Below are 27,937 nucleotides of genomic sequence, written 5' to 3'. Positions count from 1 at the left end.
ACCTAACGGTCAGGGTTCCCTTTACCTTTTACTCCATAATAAATAAAATAATAATAATAATAATAATAATGTTATTTATAGCCTGCCCATCTGGGTTACCCCAACCTCTCTGGTTGGCTTCCAACAGAAATGTAAAAACAGAACAGAACTTTAAACCTTAAAAACTTCCCTATCCAGGGCTCAGATGTCTTCTCAAGGTCGTTTAGTGACTTATCTCCTTGGCTCGGGAGTCGCATAACTCCAGACCCTCCAACATTTCTCCAATGAAAATAGGGACGTGTTTAGATGCCCTTCCCCCCTCCTCTCCCAACAGGACAGGGAGCCCCCTGCCCTTCCTTCCTGGGCAAGGCTTGTGCTAAGTGGAGGCTGGGCTCCCCGCCCTGCCCTCCAACCTGCGGAGGGTTCGCACCAGCGACTGCAACTGCCCAGCCTGCCTCTGACCCATCAGGCCGATCTGCGTCTCCAGTTGGTGCAGCTGGGCTTCCTGCTTCTTGCGGCCGTTCTGGTAGGCGAGGACGAGGGCGCTGGAGAGGAAGGGGGAAAGGAGAAAACAGTCGAGTCGGATGGGGTGGGGTTTAGCTCAGCACGGCCTGCACTGGCTGGCAGCACGAGCTCTCTGGGGTCTCGGGGAGGGAGTCCCCACCTGGGACCTTCTACAGGCAAAGCAGGTGTCCTGCAGCTAAGCTGCAGCCTCTCCCAGCGAAAGAAAGCAAGCAAGCCGGTTTCTAGTCCTCTGAATAAGGAGCAAAGGAAACTGCCTTCTACTGAGCTGGACCTTTGGGTCTCTATAGCTCAGTTTTGCCCACTCTGGCTGGCAGTGGCTCTCCAGGGTTTCGAGCAGGGGGACATCTCCGCCAAAGATTGACCTCCTGCATTCAAAGCAGGTCTTTCCAGGGGCGTAACAAGGGGGGGCGGGGGGCGGTCCGCCCCGGGTTCCATAATGGAGGGGGTGACAAACTACCAAGGAACAATTTTTTTGGGGAAAAAATGTTTTGAAAAAAATATATTTGATTATTTTTAAAAAAAAAATTTAATGCCTGCTCCGAAGGTCTTATCATACTATACTAGGGATTATATAGCTATATATGAAATTTCATGCATATCGGTTAATATCTTGACCCTCCTCCACCAAAATAGCTGTTCACTTGGCTGTTTTCCTATGTCATAAAGGCTGAAATTTCAGTTCAGTGGAGCACTTACTGTTCCCAAACCTAACCCTGTGGAAAGCCATCTAATTAGACTTTAATTTGATTTTGAGATGTCTTTAGGAGATAATTTAATTATTGTTTGATTTTATACCAATGTTATGTATCTGATGTTAGCCACCCTGAGCCTGACTTCGGCCAGGGAGGGTGGGATATAAATAAAAGTTTTTTATTATTATTACTTGTTATTATTCCTTTGTTAGAAAATATGAAATAAGGTAAAACCATTTTTGCGGCGGGGGGGGGATCAATGGGGGGGTTGACAAGAAATTTTCCGCACCGGGTACCACCTGACCTTCCCATGCCTCGGGGGGGGGGGGGGTTGACAAAAAACTTTTTGCCCCCGGGTACCAATTTACCTTGCTACACCCCTGGGTCTTTCCCTTTCAGACAAAGCAAGATTCGAGTCCTCAGTGATTCTGAATAGAGGGCTTCTGTAAGGATTTCAGAGCAGCCGTTGGCTAGCTCGGACCAGATAAGGGGGTGCCAGGGGTCTCTCAGAGTCCTTTTCGGGGAGAGGGGACCCCCGCCCATCCCAAACTTACCTGTGTGCTTTGAAAAAGTCCCTCGTGAGCTCCATCTGCTGAGCCTCCTGGGTTCTGCTGTCCTGGCTTCTCTCTTCCAGCTCAGCCAGGAGGGAGCTGATTCGGTCTTTGAGCTCCACAATCCTGCCGTTTACACTAGAGGAGAACATACAGGGAATTTTGTACCTCTCTGCAACCGGAGCAGGCTGTCGGGAGATTGATGCCCGTAATAGCAGGAGAATCTGGGGTTGTAAACCCATTATGCCTGGCTCAGAGTAGACCCATAGATTTCAGTGGGTTGGCACTCAGTTGGAAGGGGAGTGATTGGTATGCTTCGTTCTTGTTTTCGTTACGTATTTGGTGTTTTCCTCTCTCCTATTGTTATGCTGCAAACTGCCCTGAGATCTACAGATGAAGGGCAGTACGCAAATTTAATTAACAATAATACTACTATTATCGATGCTTTAGCTGAGATTCCTGCATTGCAGCAGGTTAGACCCTTGGGGTCCCTTCCAAGTCTATGATTCGATGGTTCTAATAATAACTGGGATAGCTCAGTTAGCAGAGTGTGAGACTCTTAATCTCAGGGTTGTGGGTTCGAGTCCCGCATTGGGAAAACGATTCTTGCATTTCAGGGGGTTGGACCTCGTCGTCTCTTCCAATTTTACAATTCTATTGATGATGAGTGAGGCTGGGCAATTTGGGCAGAGGGGCTCCCCCCCCAAAAAAAAACATTTCACCAAGACAGCCGGGGTATCCTCACAGAGGACCAGGCACCTTTTTGCCTAAAATACATTTATTATTATACATTTGTTCACACATTATTAATCACAATCCTCCTTGAACACTGTTTCCTCTTGATTCTACTGGTTAGACTCGCTGATTTCCGAGCCTGTAAGATTCGGTCGCCAATAGTTGCATACAAAAATAAATTATTTTGATTCTTTGGTACACCTGACTCAATGATTCCTAAAAGGAATGCTTCTGGTCTTTTTTATTTTATTTTTTAGGGAACGTCCTTTTAAGCATTCCTTTCCCCCAAAAAAAGCCTTTAGCTGCTTGGCACGTCGACCACATAGGAATAAGCGCTTCGTGGACCCCAAAACCGGAGAAACGCAAAAGGTGAGCTGAATCGCACTCACTGCGTCAGAGTGTCAAGAAACTTCGACGCCTCCCTCTTGGCATCCTCGCCGGATTGTTCTACGCCAGCATCCTCAGACGGCCGGGGAGCATTCCTCTGGGAAGTGCAGATGGGGGCAAAGTCCTGCACCGCCACAGAGAGGAACCATGAATGAAAAGGAGCGCCCGCTTGCAGCTTGCCGCTTCCACAGCCCCGAGCCCCTGCACCTGACTTTAGACTCCGGAACTCCCTGCCACTGGAGGCAGTGATGGCCACCGACCGAGATGGCTCTAGAAGAGGGTCAGACCCAATTCAGAGAGGAGAGTCAGGCTGTATCGATGACTGCCAGCCAGGATGGCTCTGCTCTGCCTCCGCAGATTGGAGGCAGCAAAGCCTCTGAATCTCAGTTGCTGGAAACCACAGAAGGGGTGACGGGCTCTCGCACTCGGATCTCGCTTACAGGTTTCCCATAATAGGGGTGCATAGCTGTCAACCTTCCCTTTTTTTGCAGGAAATTTGTTAGAGATTTCAGAGTTGCCTACGTGTAGAATTTCAGCTGTCTATCTCCAAGCAATTAAGTAGTTGGCAGAAAGCCCAGATCTGCTCTCTCTCAGACCCTTAGCAATGACCTGTGATTGGTCGATGAGTTCCTAAAGACCGAGCTCTGTGTGAGAGCTGTGTGGTTAGTGTATGGTTGGTGTAGAGAACGTGGTCAGTGTAGAAAGAGAGAGACAGAGAGGAAGGATTTTATGTTTTGTTTCTTTTATTTTTGTAAAGTCTGTAAATAGTAACTTATGGATACTAGTTGCTTCAATCAATAAATACTGTATATAGTTATCCAGTGAGTTGCTGAGTTCCTGCGTTGTGCTGTCCAGTCAATTACACAACAGCCAGAAGCTTCCAGAAAAGTCTGCGTCTAACTCTGCGGTGTCCAGGAATACGTTATACTCCTGACACTAAATCTTAAGAAAATTCCCCTATCAGTACTATAGTCTACTGATAGGGGAATTTCCCGCAAAAAAAAAATGTGAAGGTTGACAGCTATGTAGGGGTGCCTGGTTGTCAGCTATGAGAACAGGATGTGGGGCTGTACGATAGGGGCCCCTTTGGCCTGCTCTGGCAACCAAGCTCTTCCTGTGTTCTTACGGAGCCTCCAGCTGCAGAGGCAGTCTACCTAGATTCTTAAGTCCTTAGGGGTATTCAGCCACTGTGAGCACAGGATGCCGGATTAAGGCAGGCACACTTTGGCCTGATCCAGCAGCCAGGCTCTGGAGGTTTCTAGGCAGAGCTTGGAACTGGATGGCTTTAGCGGAGATTCCTGCATTGCAGGGGGTTGGACTAGATGACCCCTGGGGTCCCTTCCAACTCTAAGATTCTACCAGATACACCAAGTTCCCTCACTGGGGAAAAATAAGCACAATTTTTGTTGTTGTTGTTGTTGTTGTTATCATTCACTTCAATACTCCATACAGAAAAAGAGAACAAATATTCATCATCATCACAAAGCAAAAATAAGGTGAAACATCAGCTAGTAATCTCCAAACCTTGAAATAAAAATGGTCTTTTTCTATCGACCAGACTTCCCGTCTCATTATTTGTTCACTGCCTTAACATAGCAAGTTTTGTTAGAGTTTAATCATCTTCGATCTATCTTAGATTTCACATCATACTTGAGACTGCTACTGAAATTATTCCAACGCTGCAACTGACCTTAAACTACCATTGTTATTCTTCGAATAGATTTTAAAGACTTCCCATTTTGAAATAAATATCTGCTTCGATTCGTTTTTTCCCCTGACATGCTATCTAGTTCCGCATATTCAACCAGCTTTTTGAATCCATTCTGACCTTGACAGAACTTTGTCACTCCCCCTCACAGCGTATAAAAAGATCTCTCTTTACCTTTCCGGGAATGCTTATTTTTGCCAAATTGGGGGTGGGGGGGAATAAGCACAATCTACTGATCAGTTGGGCTAGATGAATCCCAAACCGGAATTAAGATTGCCGGGAAAAATATCAACAACCTCAGATATGCTGATGACACAACCTTGATGGCAGAAAGTGAAGAGGAATTAAAGAACCTTTTAATAAGGGTGAAAGAGGAGAGCGCAAAATATGGTCTGAAGCTCAACATCACAAAAACTAAGATCATGGCCACGGGTCCCATCACTTCCTGGCAAATAAAAGGGGAAGAAATGGAGGCAGTGAGAGATTTCACTTTCTTGGGTTCCATGATCACTGCAGATGGTGACAGCAGTCACGAAATTAGAAGACGCCTGCTTCTTGGGAGGAAAGCAATGACAAACCTAGACAGCATCTTAAAAAGCAGAGACATCACCTTGCCGACAAAGGTCCATATAGTTAAAGCTATGGTTTTCCCAGTAGTAATGTACGGAAGTGAGAGCTGGACCATCAAGAAGGCTGATCGCCGAAGAATGGATGCTTTAGAATTATGGTGCTGGAGGAGACTCTTGAGAGTCCCATGGACTGCAAGAAGATCAAACCTATCCATTCTCAAGGAAATCAGCCCTGAGTGCTCACTGGAAGGACTGATCCTGAAGCTGAGGCTCCAAGACTTTGGCCACCTCATGAGAAGAGAAGACTCCCTAGAAAAGATCCTGATGTTGGGAAAGATGGAGGGCGCAAGGAGAAGGGGACGACAGAGGACGAGATGGTGGGACAGTGTTCTTGAAGCGACTGGCATGAGTTTGGCCAAACTGCGAGAGGCAGTGAAGTATAGGCGTGCCTGGCGTGCTCTGGACCATGGGGTCACGAAGAGTCGGACACGACTGAACGACTGAACAACAACAACTGATCAGTTGTGAGCCTTACCTCCAAGGAGTCCTCTCCACTGCTGCTGCTGCTGCTGCTTCCTGTCGACGCAGTTTGCTGCCCGCGAAGCTCATCGCGCTCCCCTTCCAGGATCCGGGCCATCAGCAGGCAGGCAGCTTCCTGAGCCCGAAAAGCATACATCTGCAACGCCAGCCTCCGCTTCTCCTTCTCCGTCAGGTGCAAGCGGGTGTTGAGGTCGCCCAAGGCCTCCTGAGATCAGAACAGCATAGCTGTCAAGTTTCGGATTTGAAAATAAGGGATCAGCAGTCTCACCTCTCCCGGGGACAGACACATGTCAGTGGTGGGCGGAGCCAGAAGCAAAAGTGGGCGGAGCAGCAATGTAAACTCCAAGCGGGCTCAGGCTCAGAGCTGAGCGGAGCAAAGAGGAGGGCAGCCATGTGATCCGCGGGATGGAGCCCCATCGTCTTCTTGTCTGATCCCATCAAAACAGGACAGGAAGCAGCAGCTGCTCAAAGGCAGCCAGGCTCCGCCCGCCAGCTAACCCTATTGGCCGGCTGAGGGGCTCGGCGGCAACGGACAGGGGCTGATGCAGGGGGAGGAATACACCCCCCTGTAAGCACAGGAAACGGCTCCCACTTGCTTTGAGGGCTGAGGCTTTTCTCTCCAAGTAGGCGAGGTCTTCCCACCCAGTCCCTGGCCAGCAGGGGAGGAGCAGCTTCCATTAAAAACGGGAAATTTAAGGGAAATAAAAAATAAGGGAGAGCAGCGGGAAACTGCTTGAAATAAGGGAGAATCCCGTATTAAATGGGATACTTGACAGCACTGCAGAACAGGGAGGTGTCGTGAACTGGCAGGACGACCGGCGAGGGGTGTGGCCGGACCGGGACCCAATGGGGCAGCAGGGGATGGGGGAGGAGGTGCTCACAGGGTGCTGGAGGGAGGCAAGGGTGTAGTGGGTGGGTGCACACAAGCCAGAGCAGCAGGGCCCATCACCAGAGGGACCCCAGTCTCCCCGAACACAGCATGCTCTGAAGCTCCAGGAGGCTGAGGCTCGCTAGGCTCTGGGAGGAGGGGTGCGATTCCTCAGCTGGAGGGGGCTCAGGAGAGGTGAGGGCCATAGAGTAACAGAGCTGGGGAATTGGAAGGGACCCCCCGAGGGTCATCCAGTCCAACCCCCTGCAATGCATCTGCCTCGTCAAGCCCAGGCGCTTGAATTGGCATGCAAAGTACATGCCAGATGTTTTGGGACTACAACTCCCATCATCCCTAGCTAACAGGACCAGCGGTCAGGGATGATGGGAATTGTAGTCGCAAAACATCTGGAGGGCCGAGTTTGCCTAGGCCTGTACAAAAGGGAGAAGAGTGGAGGGGCTGCGTCTGCTCAGTGGCCCCCACGTTGATGGATCTTGTCTTGAATGCTCCAGGATCTGCTTCGGTTTGGACTTTGGACACGTGGCTTGGCGCCGGATTGGGGGCTGGACCTTACTCACTTGCCGCCAGGGAGGCCAGGGCTTCAGGACAGGAGGAGAGAATCAGCCCCACCTGCTGCGGGGGAAAGGCTGAGAAAATTATCAGAATCGGCTGAGACAAGGGTGGGTTAATGGGAGAAAAAAAATCACTAAGGACTGGAAACTTATTGTGGACTACTTTGCAGGGAAGGATCCGATCTCCCATCGCTCACCCTCGCCTCCTGCAATTCCTGCAGCAAACGTGTCTTCTCCATCCTGGGTTGAGCTGCCTCGGAGGGAAGCGTGTCCTGCGAGGCTTTCTGGACCTCGGCCACCTTGGTCCCGATCCGGGAGCTGATTCTGGCTGCGGCAGAGTCGGGCCCGGGAGGTGGCCGGCAGGGTGGAAGCTTCAAGGAGGATTGCTCCTCTCTCAGGCGGCGGATGTACCCCCGCAACACCTTCCTGTCGCCCTCTTCCGAACGGTACAGCTCCGAGAGCCTGAATGGGAAGCGGGTGAGGTGGAAATCAGGCTCCCGCGACCTGGCGCCCTCTATAGATGTTTCAAACTATAACTCTCACCAGCCCCGGACAATTACAGATTGAGCCCAGGAATCTCAGTGCCACAGAAGACAGAGTCGGAATTCAAGATGACTTCCACCGATTGGAGAACTGCGTGCAAGCTAACAAAATGAATTTCAGCCAGGAACAAATGTCAAGTTCTGCACTTAGAATGATAGAATTGTAGAGTTGGAAGGGGCCCCTGGGGGTCATCCAATCCAACCCCCTGCAATTCAGGAATCTCAGCTAAAGCATCCCGGACAGGTGGCAATCCAACCTCTGCTTAAAGGAAGAAGGAGAATCCATAGCCTTCCAAGGCAAACTATTCCACTGTCAGACAGCTCTTACTGTCAAAAAGCTATTCCTGATGTTGAACCGGAATTTCCTTTCTTGCAACTTGAAGCCATGGGTTCGAGTCTTACTCTCCGGAGCAGGAGAAAACAAGCTTGTTCCCTCCTCCATCTGGCAGCCCCTGAGAAATTTGAAGATGGCTCACATATCTCCTCTGAGTCTCCCCCTTTCCAGGCTAAACATCCCCAATTCCCTCAACCATTCCTCATCAGGTATGGTTTCCAGACTCTTAGGCAGGAAGGACCAGCTTCACAAATCGCAGCTGGCTTACTAGCAGTACATGTGAAAGGGATCTAGGGGACTTGGAGGAATGCAAGCTTAACATGAGTCAACAGGGTGATGCACAAGCAAAAATAAAAAGCTAATGCTAGTCTAGGCAGCATCCACAGAAGTCGAGTGTCTAGATCAAGGGAAGTCTTAAAGGTAAAGATAAATGGACCCCTGACCGTTAGGTCCAGTCGTGGACGACTCTGGGGTTGCGGCACTCATCTCGCTTTATCGGCTGAGGGATCCGGCGTACAGCTTCCGGGTCATGTGGCCAGCATGACTAAACCGCTTCTGGCGAACCAGAGCAGCGCACGGAAACGCCGTTTACCTTCCCGCCGGAGCGGTGCCTATTTATCTACTTGCACTTTGATGTGCTTTCGAACTGCTAGGTGGGCAGGAGCTGGGACCGAGCAACGGGAGCTCACCCCGTCGCGGGGATTCGAACCGCCGACCTTTTGATCGGCAAGCCCTAGGCTCTGTGGTTTAACCTACAGCACCACCCGCGTCCCAAGGGAAGTAATAGTCCCACTCTGTTCTGCCTCGGTCAGACCACATCTTGAATACGGTGTCCAGTTCTGGGCAGCACAATTTAAGAAGGGTGTTGACAGACTGGAAGCGTGTGCACAGAAGGGCGTCCAAGATGATCAAGGGCCTGGAAATTTATGGGGGAAATTTGTTATCTATTTCTCTTATGTATGGATAAGGAGGAGGACCAAGTTTCATCAAATTTAAAAAATAATAATGATTTGCCTCACAGCACAATCTCCTTCCTCACCATCCCATGCAGGTTCTGCAAGGCTGATTATCTTACCTCCCTCTTCCACACCTCTGCTCCCAGCAGCTGAGGCCAGGCCCCCCAGAAACGTCCTTGCCGCAACGTCGCAGAGACCGATAGGCTTCGCCCAACACTGCCGATTTCACCTCCGATAACCGCCCTGCGATAGGGAGGGGCGGAAAGAGGGTTAAGCGTTTTACGCCGACAGCTGCCCTCCAAAATTTTGTTGGGAAGCAGATGTTTCTGGACACAGGAAGTTGCCTTGGCTTGCATAAGTTTCCAGCCCTCATTGTTCTGCAAGCAGGGGCGTAGCAAGGTAAATTGGTACCCGGGAGCAAAAAAAAATTTTGTCACCCCCCCCCCCCCAGAGGCACAGGAAGGTCAGGTGGTACCCAGTGCGGAAAATTTCTTGTTCACCCCCCATTGATTCCCCCCCCCCTGCAAAAATGGTTTTACGTTATTTCATATTTCATAATAATAAACTTTTCTTTATATCCTGCCCTCCCCGGCCGAAGTCGGGCTCAGGGTGGCTAACATCAGGTACATAACATTGGTATAAAAATCAAACAATCATTAAATTACCTCCTAAAAACATCTCAAAATCAAATTAAAGTCTAATTAGATGGCTTTCCACAGGGTTAGGGTTGGGAACAGTAAGTGCTCCACTGAACTGAAATTTCAGCCTTCACGACGTAGGAAAACAGCCAAGTGAACAGCTATTTTGGTGGAGGAGGGTCAAGATATTAACCGATGTGCATGAAATTTCACATATTGCCATATAATCCCTAGTATAGTAAGATAAGCAGGCATTTGGAGCAGGCATTTTAAAAAAGTTTACTTATGAACCGCCCTAGTAGGGCAGTAATTGTTCCTTGATAACTTGTCACCCCCTCCATTATGGAACCCGGGGCGTCCCGCCCCCCCTTGCTACGCCCCTGTCTGCATGGCAGTTTAACCGTCAATCCCTGTTTGCAGGGAGCGCTGGGAACTTAGCTCTGTGAGGGGAGGGTAAGGGGGTTCTCCTAACAACCCTCTGCGCCCTTAACTCACTACAGTTCCCAGGACTTTGGGGGGGGGAGGCATGACAGCTTACAGTGGTGTGGTACCTCTTCTGTCAACACGCAATGGATGCATGTGCAGATAAGGTGAGGACATTGAAAACAGGGTGCTATATGCGCACAAACATACCCGCCAACATTTCTCCGATGAAAATAGGGACATCCCATTCCATAATGATAATTTTACTATTTATACCCCACTCATCTGACTGGGTTGCCCCAGCCACTCCGGGCAGCCTCCAACATATATAAAAACATAATAAAACACAAAAAATAAATAAATTTAAACTTCCCTATCCAGGATTGCCTTCAGGCGGCTCAGGGGCCGGATAACTCCATTCCCTCCAACATTTTCCCAATGAATACAGGAACATTCTAAGGAAGAGTGGGACATTCCGGGATCAAATCAGAAACCGGGACGGCTTCTCTAAATCAGGGGTGTCCCTGGAAAATAAGGGACCCTTGGAGGGTCTGCAGAAATGAGGCGATATGAGGTGCTACCAACAAAAGAGAGGCCATTAAAATTGACGGAGTATGCCAAATTGGCAAATTTAACCATGAAAATTTGAGGTCCAGAAGAGACAGTTTTTAAGAAGGACTGGAACCCTTTTGTCTTCTTTCTTCAGACTGAAGAAGACTGATCGCCGAGGCTCCAATACTTTGGCTACCTCATGAGAAGAGAAGACTCCCTGGAAAATACCCTGATTTTGGGAAAGATGGAGGGCACAAGGAGAAGGGGACGACAGAGAATGAGATGGTTGGACAGTGTTCTCAAAGCGACTGGCATGAGTTTGGCCAAACTGTGGAAGGCAGTGGAGGATAGGCGTGCCTGGCGTGCTCTGGTCCAGGGGGTCACAAAGAGTCGGACATGAACGACTGAACAACAACAACAGAACCCTTTTGTAGAGTATCTGAAGAGTTTATTGTACACGTGTAAAAATGCAAGTAGGATTTGAATGAAGAACAGCAGGAAAAAAATATCTGGGAACAAGCGGAAAGGATAGGGCATAGCATAATTTTAAGATGCGGCAATATTAGAAAATATGGGGAAACCATGGAGAGGGGAGAGGGGAAGTCAAATGATAAATGAGTATTACTGTAATTGGAAAATAGTATTGTGTATTAAGTTTGTAAACTTTTGAAAGAGAGCATCAAAAACCTCCCCAGTGACTCACCAGCGTGGCACAGGCTTCCCTCCTCTCCTCCTGCCTCTGTTTCAGGGTGCAGTTTTGTTGGTGTCAAGGATAACAGCACCTCGTAGGCCTCCAGGCAGCGTTCGCTAAGAAATCCAGGAAAGGCAAAGAGCCGGGTTAAAGGTCCTTGCTTTAACTTGCAAAGCACCCAAGCAACTTGGAAAATTCCGTTATTTGGTCTTTTCTTGGTTCTATATCTTTTCTGGGTCTTCCTTGACAGCGGCACTGTCAGGAGCGCTCCAGCAATAAACTGAAGTTAGCCCTTTATTAGAGGAAACAAGGTCTACTCAGGAGGTTTTTTCTCGGAAAGCCTTGCCCCATGGATCAGCTGCTGAAAGTCCCCACCTCCCCACATCCGTCTAAGTTCCCTGCTTTCCGGGGGTTTTCCCAAGCAATTGGAGACTGTGCCTGCGTGGAGCCAACCTCTCCTCTGCTCTTTTCATGCCTCTACTGGTTCTGGGAGACTAGCGGGGAGGGGAGCTTATTGCAGCAGGAGGGGAAGACTCCCTGGCATCTTCACCAGCCTGACTCATCTCTGCCTCCTCTTCAATGGCGGCCACCTGCTTGCCAAGAAAAGAGGATTGGACGAATTCACGAAGAACTCCTCCTCCCCTCCTTCAAATTCTGCCTCTGATTCTGGACTGCTCTCTGCCGCAGATTCTCCCCGCCTATTCAGCTTCTGACACCTCGTCTTCCCAATCTTCTCCCTCTGACCACTCACCATCGACTCGCCACCCCTCCCCGGGCTCTGAGCTTTCTTTCCTTTGGGGTTCTCTTAGCCGGTGCCTCCCACCATTCCCTTGCCTCCAACCACTCCGCAACAGGCGCAGAAATTATTACGAAATAACGATTTCGCGAGCCGTTCTGAAAAGCGCATGCTGCTCCGTAGCCAACGCCCCTGCTCACCTGTACCGGACAGCCAATCGCAGGGCAGTCTCCTCAGACTCCCGTTGCCCCAGCAGCAAACTGATGCCCTCCATGTCTCCCTTTGACTCCTGCAGCGTCGCCGAGAGAAGCTGGTTGAGGCCTTGGAGCTTCTCGGTGAATCTGGATGGGGGGGGGGGGAGACACTCATCGCAATTCTGCTCTCCCCGCAACTCCCGCTATTAGCAAACTCGGGCGCTGAGTGCCAGTGGTCATCGAGCCAAACAGAGGCCACTTTGAAAAAGGTGGGGGAATTTGCATCCTTGGAGGGGCGGACGTTTCAGGGTTTTGCAGAAAAAGCAATATGAGTCAAAACAAACGGGGGGAAGTCCTTCTCGCCCCAAAAGGAGGGAGCAGGCTCTGTGGCCAACGCTATGGTTCTGTGTGGAGATTCCTGCATTGCAGGGGGTTGGACTGGATGACCCTCGTTTTCCCCTCCAGCTCTACAAGCCTGCGATTCTGGGAAAGTAGCGTCTACTCAGGGTGCTTCAACCAGCTTGATCTCACCTGAAGGAGGCTGAACTTTGCTGGTTCAAGAGGAAATAAGGGGAAAGTCAGCTCATTTTACCACATGTGGTGGACGTGGTGAAGGACTTTGGGGAGGTGATTTATAACGAGATTTTGTTGTATTTTATTTTTAAGGTATTTAAGGTAAAAGGTAAAGGTAAAGGGATCCCTGACCATTAGGTCCAGTCGTGGACAACTCTGGGGTTGTGGCGCTCATCTCGCTTTGCTGGCCGAGGGAGCCGGCGTACATCTTCTGGATCATGTGGCCAGCATGACTAAGCCGCTTCTGGCGAACCAGAGCAGCGCACAGAAATGCCATTTACCTTCCTGCCGGAGCAGTACCTATTTATCTGCTTGCACTTTGATGTGCTTTCGAACTGCTAGGTTGGCAGGAGCTGGGACCAAACAATGGGAGCTCACCCCGTCATTGCGGGGATTCCAACCGCCGACCTTCCGATCGGCAAGCCCTAGGCTATGTGGTTTTTACCTCAGCGCCACTCGAGTCCCAGCAGTGGTGCAGAGTCTAGCAAGGAAGGTTGTCTTTTAAGCCGCGGTAACTCTCCCCGAAAGACCAGAAGGCTTTTTGGTAGGGACAACTGGTACAGGTGTCCCCAATAGAAACAGGTAAATTGATTTCTTTAATGCAAATATTATATGCACAAAAATGGCGCGAAGAGACGGTACCAAATATTGCGTCAGCTGAAGCTGACACAAAACGTAGAACTGGCAAGTCTGACTTGCTATATATATATAAAATTATTTTAAAAAGAAAGCGAGAGAGAATAGTTGGGGCATCCTTACCCATGCAGCTCCTGCCTTTGATCTTCCATGCCTTTCGTGGGGGTCTCCATAGGGGGTGGGCCTTGCGCGGGGTGCAAGCAGCAGACGGGGTGGGCACTGGGGGCGCCTCGGAAACAGCAGGCAAAGTTTTGGGCTGCCACGAGTGGGTCCTGCAAAGCAAGATGGCTTGAGGCAGAGTCACCTTTGTGATATATATTCAAAAAGACAGAGTAAATATGTACAGCAGGAAGGGAAGGGAAGGATCTACAATCTGTTTGCCCTTGATCTGTAAAGTATCATCACACTGCTTTAACCAGTGATGGCTTCCCCAAAGAACCTTGGGAACTGTAGTTTGTTCAGGCTGCTGAACGTTCTTAGGACACCCCTATTGAGCCAAGAGAGCTACAATTCACCGATTTCCCCTGGGAAAGAGATACTGGTAGTTAAACCACTCTGGAAACTGCATTTCTCTGAGGGGGTCGGACTTTTCCTGACAACGCACCCTGAGCAAACTATATTTCCCAGTCCTTTCTTCTGCCCGCCTAAATCTTTTCGGTTGCCCGCAACTTCTAGTGTCGTGAGAGAGCAGTGGCGTAAGGCAAAGGACCTCTGGACGGTTAAGCCCATTCAAAGGCGACTATGGGGTTGCGGCGCTCATCTCGCTTTCAGGCCGAGGGAGCCGGCGTTTGTCCACAGACAGCTTTCTGGGTCATGTGGCCAGCAGGACTAAACCGCTTCCGGCGCAACGGGGCACCGTGACGGAAACCAGAGCGTGTGGAAACGCCGTTTACCTTCCTGCCACAGTGGTATCTATTTGTCTACTTGCACTGGCGTGCTTTCGAACTGCTGGGCACCACAGTTCAAGAAGGATACTGACAAGCTGGAACGTGTCCAGAGGAAGGCAACCAATATGGTCAAAGGCCTGGAAACGATGCCTTATGAGGAATGGCTTAGGGAGCTGGGTATGTTTAGCCTGGAGAAGAGAAGGTTAAGGGGTGATATGATAGCCATGTTCAAATATATAAAAGGATGTCATATAGAGGAGGGTGAAAGGTTGTTTTCTGCTGCTCCAGAGAAGCGGACACGGGGCAATGGATTCAAACTACAAGAAAGAAGATTCCACCTAAACCTTAGGAAGAACTTCCTGACAGTGAGAGCTGTTTGACAGTGGAATTTGCTACCAAGGAGTGTGGTGGAGTCTCCTTCTTTGGACGTCTTTAAGCGGAGGCTTGACAGCCATCTGTCAGGAATGCTTTGATGGTTTTTATTGCTTGGCAGGGGGTTGGACTGGATGACCCGTGTCGTCTCTTCCAACTCTGTGATTCTATGATTCTATGTCTCCACCTCCTGTTGCAAATAGCTCCCCTCCCCGCTGGTCTCCCAGAACCAGGAGAGGCATGAAAAGGGCGGAGGAGAGGTTGGCTGCAGGCAGGCATAGTCTCTGATTGCTTGGGGGAAACCCTGATTCTATGATTCTATGCTAGGTTGGCAGGAGCTGGGACGGAGCAATGGGAGCTCACTCCGTCGCGGGGATTCAAACCGCCGACCTTCCAATCGGCAAGCCCAAGAGGCTCAGAGGTTTTGACCACAGTGCCACTTGAGTCCCTGCAGTGGCGCAGAGTCTAGCGAGGAAGGCTCTCTTTCAAGCCACCCGAGTTGGTGATCATCAATATATGCCATTCCTGGATGCCAATAAACTCACCTGGAATCCCAAGGACTCTTTCTCCCTGACCGGGCTGGTGGCTCCGTATGGATGTGCTTCCATCTCGGAGAGGGCCCCTTGGAGATCTTTGACCTAGAGGGAAACGCAAGACAAACACTCACCATGCACATCGCTGCCTTAACTGAGCCGCCACAACACCTCGCATTGCTCTGCGGCATCGCAAGGCATTTGGAGAGGCTAAAGAGACGGGGAGGTGGTTAACTTGATGGTACAGTTTTTGCGAGAACTTAAAAAAAAACACAACGGAATACAAGGGGTTTTGGGAAAGGATACATAATGAGATGAAGAAAATGTTAAGACTGGTAATTCCCCCCCCCCAAAAAAAACCTGAAGCTTTTCTCCGAGGTGTAATAGGGACGGTTGTCCCAGAAACGATGACTAAATTATTTGCCTATGCAGCCACAGCAGACAGAATACTACAGGTGAAACTCGAAAAATTAGAATATCGTGGAAAGGTTCATTTCTTTCAATAATTCAACTTAAAATGTGAAACTAATAGATGAGATAGACTCATGACATGCAAAGCGAGATATGTCCAACCTTTTTTGTTATAATTGTGATGATTATGGCGTACAGCTGATGAGAACCCCAAATTCGCAATTTCAACTTTGGGGTTTTCATCAGTTGTACGCCATAATCACCACAATTATAACAAAGGCTTGACACATATCTCGCTTTGAGTGTCACGAGTCTATCTCATATATTCAACTCCAGTAGCTAATGAAAACAATTGCTTACATAAATGGACTTTTCCACGATATTCTAATTTTTCGAGTTTCACCTGTATATGTGCAGAAATGAAAAGGAGGAGGAATCTCAGCCCAGGAAGAATGGCGCTTAAAATTGATGGACTGTGTGAGAGTAAGAGATCAATGTGATGAACTCTTTATTGAAGGGCGGGGCAGCGGGTGGGAAAGGATAAAAATAATTGTAGCAGAGGAAATATGTAATAGGTAAAATGCATGCTATATAATGCAGTAGGAAATGGGTGGGAATAAAAACATCATGGTTGTTGCTGTTGCTGTTGTTGTTGTTGTTGTTGTTGTCATTATTAATACCCTGCCCATCCGGCTGGCTTTCCCCAGCTACTCTGGGCGGCTTCCAGCACATATGAAAACATAATAAAACATCAAACATTAAAAACTTCCCTATACGGGGCTGCCTTCAGGTGTCTTCTAAAAGTTGTGCAGTTCTTTATCTCCTTGACAACTGAACGGGAGGGCGCTCCACAGATTTTAACAGGTCAACTTCAAAGGTGGGAAGTCAAAATGTCAAGGGAAATAGGCGGTGAAGTCGAAATCAACTTGCTATCTATATATATAAAAATGTTCTCATTGTGTGTGTGGCGGACACCGATGTTCTCCGTAACTGCTGGACCAAAGCGCATCAAATTAGTACAAAACTTAACATGACCATCAAGGAAGGATCTGGCATAATAAAAAAAAATTAAAAACCCACACCTGTCATGCCTAAAATATAGAATAAAGGCAAAAAAAAAATGGCGCGCCCATTATACCTCACCAGCAAAAGGAATGAAGACTCCAACAGCATCCAATAGAAAGGCAGATGGCCCGTCGACATCATCAGACCTGGCCAGAGCAACAATGCCTGTGCCCTCACCTAAAATGGCCACCGCAGCTTCGCATGCTCCGAGGGAAAAAAAAAAAACACAGAGCAGGAGGCATGCTTGAGAGGTCGCACTGAGTAAGACCAGCTCTGAGGGGATTGTTTCGCTGGGGTGCGTGATTTTGGGACTGGGAAATTTTGGGACTGGGGTGGGGGAGAATGCTCTTTAAGGTCGCCATTGCCCTCTCCTAAAATGGCCGTCGCAGCTTCGCATGCCTGGTGTTTTTACATGAGTAGAATGTGTTCTTTTATCTAAAATGCATCTCTGGGTTATTTGTGGAGCATAGGAATTAGTTCATTCCCCCCCCCCAAAAAAAAAGTCCGGCCCACCACATGGTCTGGGGGACAGTGGACCGGCCCAAGGCTGAAAAAGGTTGCTGACCCCTGCTCTAAAGGGACAGGGAAGAATGAAAACAGGAGCTTCCAGAATACTCTCGGGGTCAGGAGAATTTTAAAAAGCAAAAAAAAAAAAAAAAACACTAACATCACAGCAAGTATAAAAATAAAACAGAATTCTCGAACAGATGTGGGAATGCGGAGGAACGAACTTTTAAGGCTGGAGCGCACCTTCCTCTGTAGCTTATCCCTCTCTTCCTGGTAAGTGCAGAGGGCAGCTTTTGATCTTTCGAGTTCGCCGTCCTTGCCTTCCAGCTCTTCGCGGAGCGAGGCGTTCCTCTCTTCGTACAGCGCGATTTCCCTCTCGTAGATGCTCATCCCGTCTGCCAGGAACCCTGCTACGGAAGTCTGGGCTTCCGGGTCCGGCCGGGGCCAGGGATCTTTCTTGCCTCCTTGGAATCTCTGCAGGATTTCTTCCAGGCCCTGGGAAATTAGAATGCATGTATAGAATCACAGAACCGTAGAGCTAGAAGGGGTCCCTGGGGGTCATCCAGTCCAGCCCCCTGCAATGCAGGAATCTCAGCTAAAGCATCCCAGACAGATGACCATCCAACCTCTGTTTAAAAACCTCTAAAAGGTACGAGAATCCACCGCCTCCTTTCCACGGTAGAAAAGCTCTTGCCGTCAGAAAGTTTTTCCATATGTTTGGTCGGAATCTCCTTTCTTTGTCACATGGGTTCGAGTCCTACCGTCCGGAGCAGGAGAAAACTAGCTTGTTCCCTCCTCCATTTGGCAGCCCTTGAGATATTTGAAGATGGCTCACATATCTCCTCCGAGTCTCCCCCTTTCCGGGCTAAACGTCCCCAATTCCCTCAACCGTTCCTCATCAGGCTTGGTTTCCATACGTGGATGCCGCTGAAAGGGGGAAGCTTCCCCTTTTCCCCCTTTCTGCGGCTTTTTTTCTGTGCGAGGGGCAGGCCAGCAAGGAGGGGGCGTCACGCTTGTCCCTGGCATGACGCCCCCTCCTTGCTGGCCCACCCCCCGCCGAAAAAAACCACTGGGAGGGGGGGAAAGGGAAACAGAGCAGGCGCGTTCAAGCCCCTGATTTGCCTCCCCCTTTCCCCCTTCCAGTGGCTTTTTTCTGTGCGAGGGGCGGGCCAGCGAGGAGGGGGTGTCATGCCAGCGACAAGTGTGACGCCCCCTCCTCGCTGGCCTGCCCCTCGCGCCGAAAAATAGCCGCTGGAAGGGGGGAAAGGCGACATGCCCCCGTTCAGGGCCGGCAGGGTGGGGTAGGGGGGGTGGCCAAAGTGTCACCCCCCCTCCCCTGGAAACCGGGGCGGGCCACCCCCGCCCCCCTTGCTACGCCCCTGTTCACCCCCCTGAGCAGTGACACCTGGGGCAACCCACCGGACCCCCTTCCTCCACACCTGCTTGGTGGACCGCAAGCTTAACATGAGTCAACAGGGTGATTGCGGCAGCAAAAATAAAAAGCAAACGCTATTCTAGGCTGCATCGACAGAAGTCTAGTGTCCAGATCAAGGGAAGTCATAGTTCCCACTCTGTTCTACCTTGGTTAGACCACACCTGGAATACTGTGTCCAGTTCTGGGCACCACAATTTAAGAATTCTAATAACCTTTCAACCCTTTCAGGGACACCAAACAGGTGCTGCCCTTTGGCGATGCCCTCCCGCCCCGGCCCTGAAAGAGAATGTGGACCCCTCAGGCTGGAAAATGGCCCCTGCCCCCAGGAGGAGAAGGAATGTGGCTTTGCCAACCTCCATGGGCTCCGTGCATCCTTCCAGCTCGGCGCTGGCGCTCGGGAGGCGGCACCGGTGGGCCAAGACAGTGTTCTCCAGGGACGTGACGGCCTTGTGGACATCGAGGAAGAGGTCGCCTGGAAAAGATGCGGGAGTATTCTTTTTCCAATTATATTTTACTAAGTTTTAACATTTTTAACATATGCAGCCAGGACGCGATTCCGTATTTTCTCTTGTTTTTATCGGATTCCCACCCTGTTTTCTCCCCCTTCTCTCTTCTATCTATCAAACCATAACCACAATATTATACTCTAATCGCTTCTGCTGCCCAAGCTCAAATCCTGCTCCTGCTATAATATTTCTTTAAGTCGTCCGATAAAAAGGCATCCTTTCTTCCATAAAGCTCTCACCGTTAGATTATTATTAATTTTTTTAGTTACTGCACCTTTAAAATGGAAAGCAGCGAGTAGGTCCAGCCAAGGAGACCCTCCAAATGCACAGAAAGATCAGTGGTGTCACAAGGTGGGGGTAGGGCGGTGTGCCCCGGGTTCCATGTCTGGGGGGGACGGGACAAGAAGGCACACTGCGGGGTGCTTGCCCTGCTGCCCTGGCCCGGGCGCAACGGCGTGAGCAGCCATCGCGCGGCCACAGAAGAAGAGTTTGGATTTGATATCCCGTTTTATCACTCCCCTTCAGGAGTCTCAAAGCGGCTAACATTCTCCTTTTCCCTTCCTCCCCCACAACAAACACTCTGTGGGGTGAGTGGGGCTGAGAGACTTCAGAGAAGTGTGACTAGCCCAAGGTCACCCAGCAGCTGCATGTGGAGGAGTGGAGACGCGAACCCGGTTCACCAGATTACGAGTTCAGCGCTCTTAACCACTACACCACGCTGGCTCTCCATTTGCAGCCACAGCCGCAAGCAGAGGATCCCACCTCTGTCCGTAGGCGTTTGAGTGGCGCCGGCGGCAAACCGCTACATACAACGCATGCACGGTGTCACACGCATGTGCTGCACATGGCGATGCCACACAGGCGCTCTACATAGTGGTTTGCTGCCGATGCCACCTGAGCGCCATTCAGACGGCGATAAGATGCCTCCGTCGCCGCTACAGCCACAAGCGGAGGATCCCGCCACCATCCGTACGGCTCTCGGGCGGCGCGGGCAGCAAACCACTACGTGCAATGCATGCACGGTGTTGCGCGCATGCGCTGTGCATAGCGACGCCGCACATGCGCTGTACATAGCGGTTTGCCACCAGAGCCGCTGGAGCGCCATATGGATGGCAGTGGGATGCCGCCGGCAGCAGCAGGAGTCGCTTACAGCGATTCGGGGGGGGGCCCTCCCAGCCTCCCTCCCTCGCTGTAAGCGGCTCCCGTTTTGCCGCTTTACAGTGAGCCGGGGAGAGGGGGGGACAAACAGGAGCCGTGGCTCCCGAGAGGACGAGCTGCGCAGCTTTGCCAGCACCCTGGCAAAGCGGCATAGCTCCCCCCTTCCTCCGACGGCTCGGGGTACTTGGGAGTCATGGTGGTGGGGGCACAGAGGCATAGGAAGGGGGGCGGACATTCGGCACCCACCCGCGACTCCCAAGCCTACCCCGAGCTGTCGATGTGGAGGGGTGACAAAAAATATTGCACCAGGTACCTCCTGGGCTTGTTACGCCTCCGAGAAAGTTGGCAGCCAAGGGATCATGTCCCCAAAAAGGGTGACTAGGATGCATCTGGTCCAGGAACAGTCTGCAGGTTGCCAGAGTATATTATGTATGGAGAAAAGGTCAGGGCATTTTCAGTGGTGGCTCCTCAGCCCTAGAATGCCAGCCCTGCCAAGGGGTATACCCCTGGCACCAACGCCATCTCCTTTTCGGACCCACATCCAGTTCAGACACATCCATCCTCGGCGAGAAGAGGAAAGGAAAAAGTTGAAGCTTCACTTCCTCCCTGTGGAAGTAAGGGGGCGTGACCAAGCTGCGTCTAGGAACAGACCTTTCTGGTCTTAACCCCTTCATGCACTAACTAGCACTCGAGCACAGTTACGTTTGACTGCAATCTCCTACCATCAGTTCAACTTTTCATTCAAGAACGAGGAGGACAAGAAACCTGCTTCGGTCTTTGGAGGAAAGGCCATATCCCTGCACAGACTCAGCAAATCCTTACCTCTTTCAGGATGGGCTGCCGGAGGAGGCAGGGCTGCTGCTGGATTTGGGAACGGCAGAGAGCATCGCGGGAGACTTGCCGTGTACTCAGAGCACAGGTCAGAGCACAGGTCGTCGTCCTCCCTGCAAGGAAGGGCGTTTCAGTCCAGATCCAACCAAAACATCAATAAAATCCCTCTGTTCTTGCTCTTACAATCCCCCTGCTATTCTAGAAATGGTCTAATGTCATCATTTCATGGACCAGATGACGCGTGGGGTCCCTTCCAACTCTACAATTCTATGATTCTGGGTTAGCGGTCATCGCTGCCTCCTGGGGCAGGGAGTTCCACAGATTCCCAACAACTGATATTCAGAAGCATTGCTGCCTCTGAGCATAGCCATTATGGTTATAAAATCATAATTGATTTCAGAAGGCACTCTTCCGTTCTGCCACCACTTTCCATTCTTGGTAACATGGTTGTAGTAGTAGAGTCCTTTAAGTTCCTGGGCTCTATAATTTCTTATAACTTAAATTGGTCAAGCAATATCAATAGTATTATTAAAAAGGTCCACCAGAGGCTGTATTTCCTGCGTCAAATAAGGAAATTTAAATTGTCCCAGGAAGTGTTGATCCAATTCTACAGAGGCATCATTGAAACTGTTCTCTGTAATTCTATAACAGCTTGGTACGGTACAGCCTCCAAGAGAGACAAGAAAAGGCTCCAACGAGCTGTAAGAATTGCAGAAAGGGTAATTGGTGTTAGCTTGCCTTAAATAGAGACAATTTATGCTACCCGAGTAAGGAAGAGAGCAGAGAGAATTGTAGCAGATCCTTTACATCCCGGTCATCACCTGCTTGATTCACTTCCATCTGGACGTCGCTACAGGACTTCATATACAAAATCGGCCAGGCACAAGAATAGTTTTTTCCCTTGTGCCATTAAATTGTTAAATTCGTAGTTGTATAGCTTAAGGGGAGGTAAAATATGGGTGGGGTTTCTTTGCTTCTTTGTATTGTGAGAGGAACAGTGTCTGTATGTTTACATTGCAATGTAGCCGAAACAAATTCCAAGTAGGTTGGAAAATGTACTTGGCCAATAATAAATTATTCCTATTCCTATTCCTAGCCATGGATAGCCTAGAGCGCAGAATCCTTTTAAGGCAGGGGGCTTTTGTGTCAGAGAGAATTATTGCCCCCCTGTACCCTGATGTGTGTGTGGTGGTGGTGGGGAGAACATACCTGGCCTTGCTCCGCTGCAGGCTCTCAATTCGGCCGTGGAGACGGGTGATGGTGACCAACAGCCCTGTGATATGCTCTTCGTAGCGGAGGATTGATCCTTCATCGGGTGCATCGCCCCCAAACCTCTCGCCTGCAGGGTCCTCGTCCCCCTGGCTCCCAGAAGGCAGGGATGTGAGCGAAGTCAGAAAGGACATTGTCAGCACCGTTGCGGGATGGGGCGGCGACAGGCTGCAGTTCAACAGGTGCAGACCACGCTTATCCAGAAAGGCTTGTGCGTATAATGGGGGAGATCCTTACCATTTAAGTGCAGCGTTACAAGAGCTTTGTCAGGAGAGACCTGACCAAAGCAGCGTGGTATAGTGGTTAGAGTAGTTCTCAAAGGGTGCCCCCCAGTGTGCAGGGGCATAGCGAGGGGGGCGGGCCGCCCCAGGTTCCATAATGGAGGGGGTGACAAATTATCAAGGAACAATTTTTTTAAAAATTTTTTTTTGATTTTTTAATGCCTGCTCCAAAGGTCTTATTTTACTATACTAGGGATTATATAGCTATATATGAAATTTCATGCATATCGGTTAATAGCTTGACCCTCCTCCACCAAAATAGCTGTTCACTTGGCTGTTTCCCTATGTCGTGAAGGCTGAAATTTCAGTTCAGTGGAGCACTTCCTGTTCCCAACCCTAACCCTGTGGAAAGCCATCTAATTAGACTTTAATTTGATTTTGATGTGTTTTTAGGAGGTAATTTAATGATTGGTTTTTATACCAATGTTATGTATCTGATGTTAGCCACCCTGAGCCCGACTTCGGCCGGGGAGGGCGGGATATAAATAAATAAATTATTATTACTTGTTATTATTCCTTTGTAAGAAAATATGAAATAACCTAAAACCATTTTTGCGGGGGAGGGGGGGAATCAATGGTGGGGGTGGACAAGAAATTTTTCGCACCGGGTACCACCTGACAATCCCATGCCTGGGGGGGGGGACAAATATTTTTTTTGCCCCCGGGTACCAATTTACCTTGCCAGTGTGGCAGGAGAGGATGGCAAGTTTGGAGGGAAGATTCAAGGACAATCAAAGAAACATTTAAGCATTTCGGTGTAGTGTAGTATAGTATAGTACAGTACCAAAATAATGTTTCAGGGTTACCAGCTAAGGAGGAATGGCTTGTGAAACTGATGGACTATGCTGAAATGGCGAAATTAACTGCCAAATTAAGAGGACATAATGACAAAGGACATAATCTTCAAACATCTGAAGGGCTGTCATGTGGAAAAGGGAACAGGTTTCTTTTCTCCTGCTCTGGAGAGTAGGACTCGAACCCATGGCTTCAAGCTACAAGAAAGGAGATTGCGACTAAACATCAGGAAGAACTTTCTGATGCAAGAGCCGTTTGATGGTGGAACGGTAGTGGGCTCTCCTTCCTTGGAGGTTTTTAAGCAGAGGTTGGGTGGCCCTCTGTCACGGATGCGTTAGCAGAGATTTCTGCATTGCAGGGGGTTGGACTAGATGACCCCTGGGATCCTTTCCAACCCTACAATTCTATGAAAATGTTTAAGGAAGAATGACGACCACTCCAGTATGAAATTATCACCCATACGTGATGTCACTGGCAGGATTTGAAATAAAAGCAGTAGATTACTGAAAGATTTCTCGGTAGCGGGGATTAGACAATTAAAAATACAGTAAGTGTGTTATAAAACAGCTAATAGAAAGAACAGTAAAAAGCAAACGTCAGGAAAGGAATGGGTGGGAAGTCAAGAAGAAACTTTCCGTGTTAAAAAAAAAAATTGTGTATGATGCTAAACGCTTCGAAATATTTTTGGAGGGGAAAAAATACCAATCAATCGATCAATCAATTTTTAATTATTTGCAGAATATGGATAGATATCTTTTTGAATTGAGAGCAAGAGCAACAAGCGACACAGAGGACAAACCTAGTTGTAATCCAAAACAGGGATTTTCAACTGTGACAAATCTGAAAAATCAGAAGAGAGAGAAAGGCTTATTTGCATCGGTGAGGAAATGAGACTTTGCTTGTCCCAAATATAGACCCTATAATTGAGATTACCCGGGAAAAGCAAGCTCACGCCTCTCACTGAGCTTCACATATGTAAGAGGCTCGTTTACAATTATATTTTGGAAAGGATTCCTGTTTTTCTGCAGCTGCATTGCTTTATACTTTCTTGAATGTCCCGCGATCATATTATAAGGTAGTTGTGTTCTGTATTGCAAACGGCCGGGAGTCGTTTCTTTTTGCCTTCCAATGTATTTCTTATGAGTAAAAAATTCGGCGCGGTGCAAGCAGATTTATATCCTGAAAAGTTGGCCGAGAGAGAGAGAGAGAGAAAGTTCGAGAAGCACTGATCTAGGATGTGGGAGACCAGCGTTCAAATCCTGCCACTCCACCTTGACCGGGTGGCCAGTCACAGCCTCTTTCAGCCTACCTCGCAGGGTTGTGGGGGGGATTAAATGGGGAGGGGGAGGACGACCACAGAGGCCACCTTGAACCCCCTTGGAGGATATGAAAATGGGATATGAATAAGGATAAATAAATACGCAAGGAAAGCCACGGGGTGTGTGTGTGTGTGCAAATGTCCATTATAGCTCAGCTGGTTAGTGTGTGGTGCTGAGAATGCAAAGGTTGCAGGTTCGATCCCCGGACAGCTGCACATTCCTGCATTGCAGGGGGTTGGACTAGATGACCAAACAGGGTCCCTTCCAACTCTATGATCCCATGAGACTTAGGAAAGCTGGTGTCCCTGGGTCAAGTCTGTCCGCTTTGCCAAGTGAATGAAACCACATGGTTTTAACTGGATTTTAAACCCGTGTGCGATTCATGGTTACGGTTCCGCATTTAGTCGTGCCGTTACCTTCCTTGGCGTGTAGAGCAAACCGCTATTTTGAATAATGCTTGATCCAGAACAGGGAGAGGAGCACAACGGACTGACCCTTCGCTAGCTGGCGTGAGGTCAATTGCTGACCTTAGTCGGGATCAGCGATCTTTTGTGGTGAGCTAAGGAGCTAGTTCTTGGGTTCCATGATCACTGCAGATGGAGACAGCAGTCACAAAATTAAAAGACGCCTGCTTCTTGGGAGAAAAGCAATGACAAACCTAGACAGCATCTTAAAAAGCAAAGACATCACCTTGCCGATAAAGGTCTGTATAGTTAAAGCTATGGTTTTCCCAGTAGTAATGTACGGAAGTCAGAGCTGGACCATAAAGAAGGCTGATCGCCGTAGAATTGATGCTTTTGAATTATGGTGCTGGAGGAGACTCTTGAGAGTCCCATGGACTGCAAGAAGATCAAACCTATCCATTCTCAAAGAAATCAGCCCTGAGTGCTCACTAGAAGGACAGATCCTGAAGTTGAGGCTCCAGTACTTTGGCCACCTCATGAGAAAAGAAGACTCCCTGGGAAAAAAAAAACCCTGATGTTGGGAAAGATGGAGGGCACAAGGAGAAGGGGACGACAGAGGATGAGATGGTTGGACAGTGTTCTCGAAGCTACTAACATGAGTTTGGCCAAACTGCGGGAGGCAGTGAAGGATAGGCGTGCCTGGCGTGCTCTGGTCCATGGGGTAACGAAGAGGCGGACACGACTGAACAACAACAACAAGGAGCTTTCATGCGCCAGAGAGATTTAGTAGGGACAAGTAAGTCCATTGTTCCTGTGGAAAACAGGAAAGGGAGCCTTGCATCCTGCTGGTCGAGGCTTCCTGCCTTGAAACGCTTCCTATTTAGGTGCATTAAAAAGAAAGAAAAAGGGATGGATTGTCGTCAGTTGCCTGAGCAGCTGGGGTCCAGCGAGGGCAGGCCCTCCTACATTTCTCCGATGAAAATAGGGACACCCTACTCAATAATAATAACAAATTCATTATTTAAACCCCGCCCATCTGACTGGGTTTCCCCAGCGGCTCCGGGCAGCTCCCTTATATATATATAAAACAAAATATTAAACCATTGAAAAACTTCCCTATACAGGGCTGCCTTCAGATGTCTTGTAAAGGTTGTCCAGTGACTTATCTCCCTGGCTTGGTGGTCGCATAACTCTGTGCCATCCAGCATTTCTCCAATGAAAACAGGGACATCCTAAGGAAAAGTGGGACATTCTGGGATCAAAGCTGAAACCGGGGCGGCTTCTGTAAATGCGGGGTTGTCCCTGGAAAATAGGGACCCATGGAGGGTTTGAGACAGACTGTTGCAATGAGCGGACATGGTGGCAAACCAAGGGCCCCGTTTGTTTTGGCGGGTCTACTCCCAAGTAGTTGGGATTGTTCCTGCACTTTTCCTTGCTTGAACAGGAAGGGAAGTGACCGAGGAAGTTCCTGAGTGTGGCGGTGGCAGGAGGAAGGGGCTGAGAAGATTCAGGACACCCACCATCCCAAAAAAACAAAACCTTCTGCACTCACCTTGTCCATTCCAGCTTCTCCTGCCCTCTGGCTAAACTGGAGGTTGGCAAGAGAGAAACAGTCCGCTCTCTGCAGGTCCAGCCGGGATGGCAGGCAGCCGTCCTTTCCTGTTTCAAAACTCCAAACAGCCTGGACATGTTTCCTGTCCTCAGTGAGAGGGAGGAGTTGAGCAGGGAGCAGCAGTACCTCTTCCTCTGCTTCAGCTTCAGCTTCAAACTGGCAGGCGGCGATTGGAAAAGCAACAACCACCAGGGGTGGCACGCAACTCAGTCCTGCTCAGAGTAAACGCGTGGCAATGAATGGACCTAAGGCTGCTTTGTTGATTGGCATCGGTATATTTCCATGTCTCCCTAGATTGGGGTGAGGAATCTCAGCTTCAAGGGACAAATGTAACCCTCCAGGCATCTCGATCTGGAGCCGGGTCACAGGTAGATTGGACGCAGAGGAACGGTGGGAGGAACTAGCTGGGGAACACTCAAGGAGGAGGAGGAGGAAGAAGAAGAAGAAGAAGAAGAAGAAGAAGAAGAAGAAGAAGAAGAAGAAGAAGAAGAAGAAGAAGAGTTTGGATTTGATATCCCGCTTTATCACTACCTGAAGGAGTCTCCAAGCGGCTAACATTCTCCTTTCCCTTCCTCCCCGACAACAAACACTCTGGGAGGTGAGTGGGGCTGAGAGACTTCAGAGAAGTGTGACCAGCCCAAGGACACCCAGCAGCTGCATGTGGAGGAGCGGAGACACGAACCCGGTTCCCCAGATTACGAGTCTACCGCTCTTAACCACTACAGCACACTGGCTCTCAGAGCCCAGGGAGGGGTGGAGGGATGAACATGGGTGGTCAGAGGGAGAAGGGAGGGAGTGTTGGAAGCTGAAAAGGTAACAGGGCTTAGTGAGTGGGGGGAGTCTGTGGCAGAGAGCAGTCCAGATTCGGAGGTAGGGGAGGGGGGGCAAGACACAGAGATGGGTCAGGCGGGTGTCTTCCTCTCCTGCTGCAATAAGCTCCCCTCCCAGCTGATCTCCCAGAACCAGAAGAGGGCTGAAAAGGGCAGAGGAGATGTTGGCTGCATGCAGGCATAGTCTCGGATTGCTTGGGGGAAAACCTCCATGTAAATGTTCAGTCTCCAGGTTAATAGGAACCATTAAGCCACATGTCTGGGACTGGCTGGACATACAGGAATGGTGGAAGGAACCAGCTGGGGAACCCTGAAAGGAAG

At 49.5% G+C, this 27,937-nt stretch overlaps 1 protein-coding gene across 1 annotated transcript; it reads right to left on the bottom strand.

Moving 5' to 3' along the window:
* Nucleotides 1-294: 294 nt before the first annotated feature.
* On the bottom strand, nucleotides 295-26,905 carry USHBP1 (USH1 protein network component harmonin binding protein 1). The gene is made up of 15 exons (XM_033136875.1): nucleotides 26,727-26,905; nucleotides 22,316-22,464; nucleotides 21,098-21,219; nucleotides 18,965-19,083; nucleotides 17,420-17,671; nucleotides 15,206-15,298; nucleotides 13,525-13,673; nucleotides 12,199-12,339; nucleotides 11,275-11,378; nucleotides 9,078-9,201; nucleotides 7,324-7,588; nucleotides 5,682-5,891; nucleotides 2,872-2,993; nucleotides 1,751-1,885; nucleotides 295-524 (listed from the first exon to the last, which is right to left on the bottom strand). The coding sequence occupies exons 1-15, from the start codon at nucleotides 26,733-26,735 to the stop codon at nucleotides 356-358; spliced, it is 2,163 nt and encodes a 720-aa protein (XP_032992766.1). The 5' UTR covers nucleotides 26,736-26,905; the 3' UTR covers nucleotides 295-355.
* Nucleotides 26,906-27,937: the final 1,032 nt, after the last annotated feature.

Source organism: Lacerta agilis, chromosome 18 (genome assembly GCF_009819535.1).
Source record: "Lacerta agilis isolate rLacAgi1 chromosome 18, rLacAgi1.pri, whole genome shotgun sequence".
NCBI lineage: Eukaryota > Metazoa > Chordata > Lepidosauria > Squamata > Lacertidae > Lacerta > Lacerta agilis.
Note: the sequence above shows the minus strand (reverse complement) of the source record. Positions and strands in the feature narration are given on the sequence as shown.

Excerpts from the sequence above, each read along its gene's own strand:
- USHBP1 (XM_033136875.1), bottom strand. Across the intron at positions 21,220-22,315 it reads CTGCAGCGGAGCAAGGCCAG|GGAGGACGACGACCTGTGCT; the intron begins GTATGTTCTCCC and ends CCTTCCTTGCAG. Across the intron at positions 5,892-7,323 it reads AGGAATTGCAGGAGGCGAGG|GAGGCCTTGGGCGACCTCAA; the intron begins GTGAGCGATGGG and ends TTCTGATCTCAG.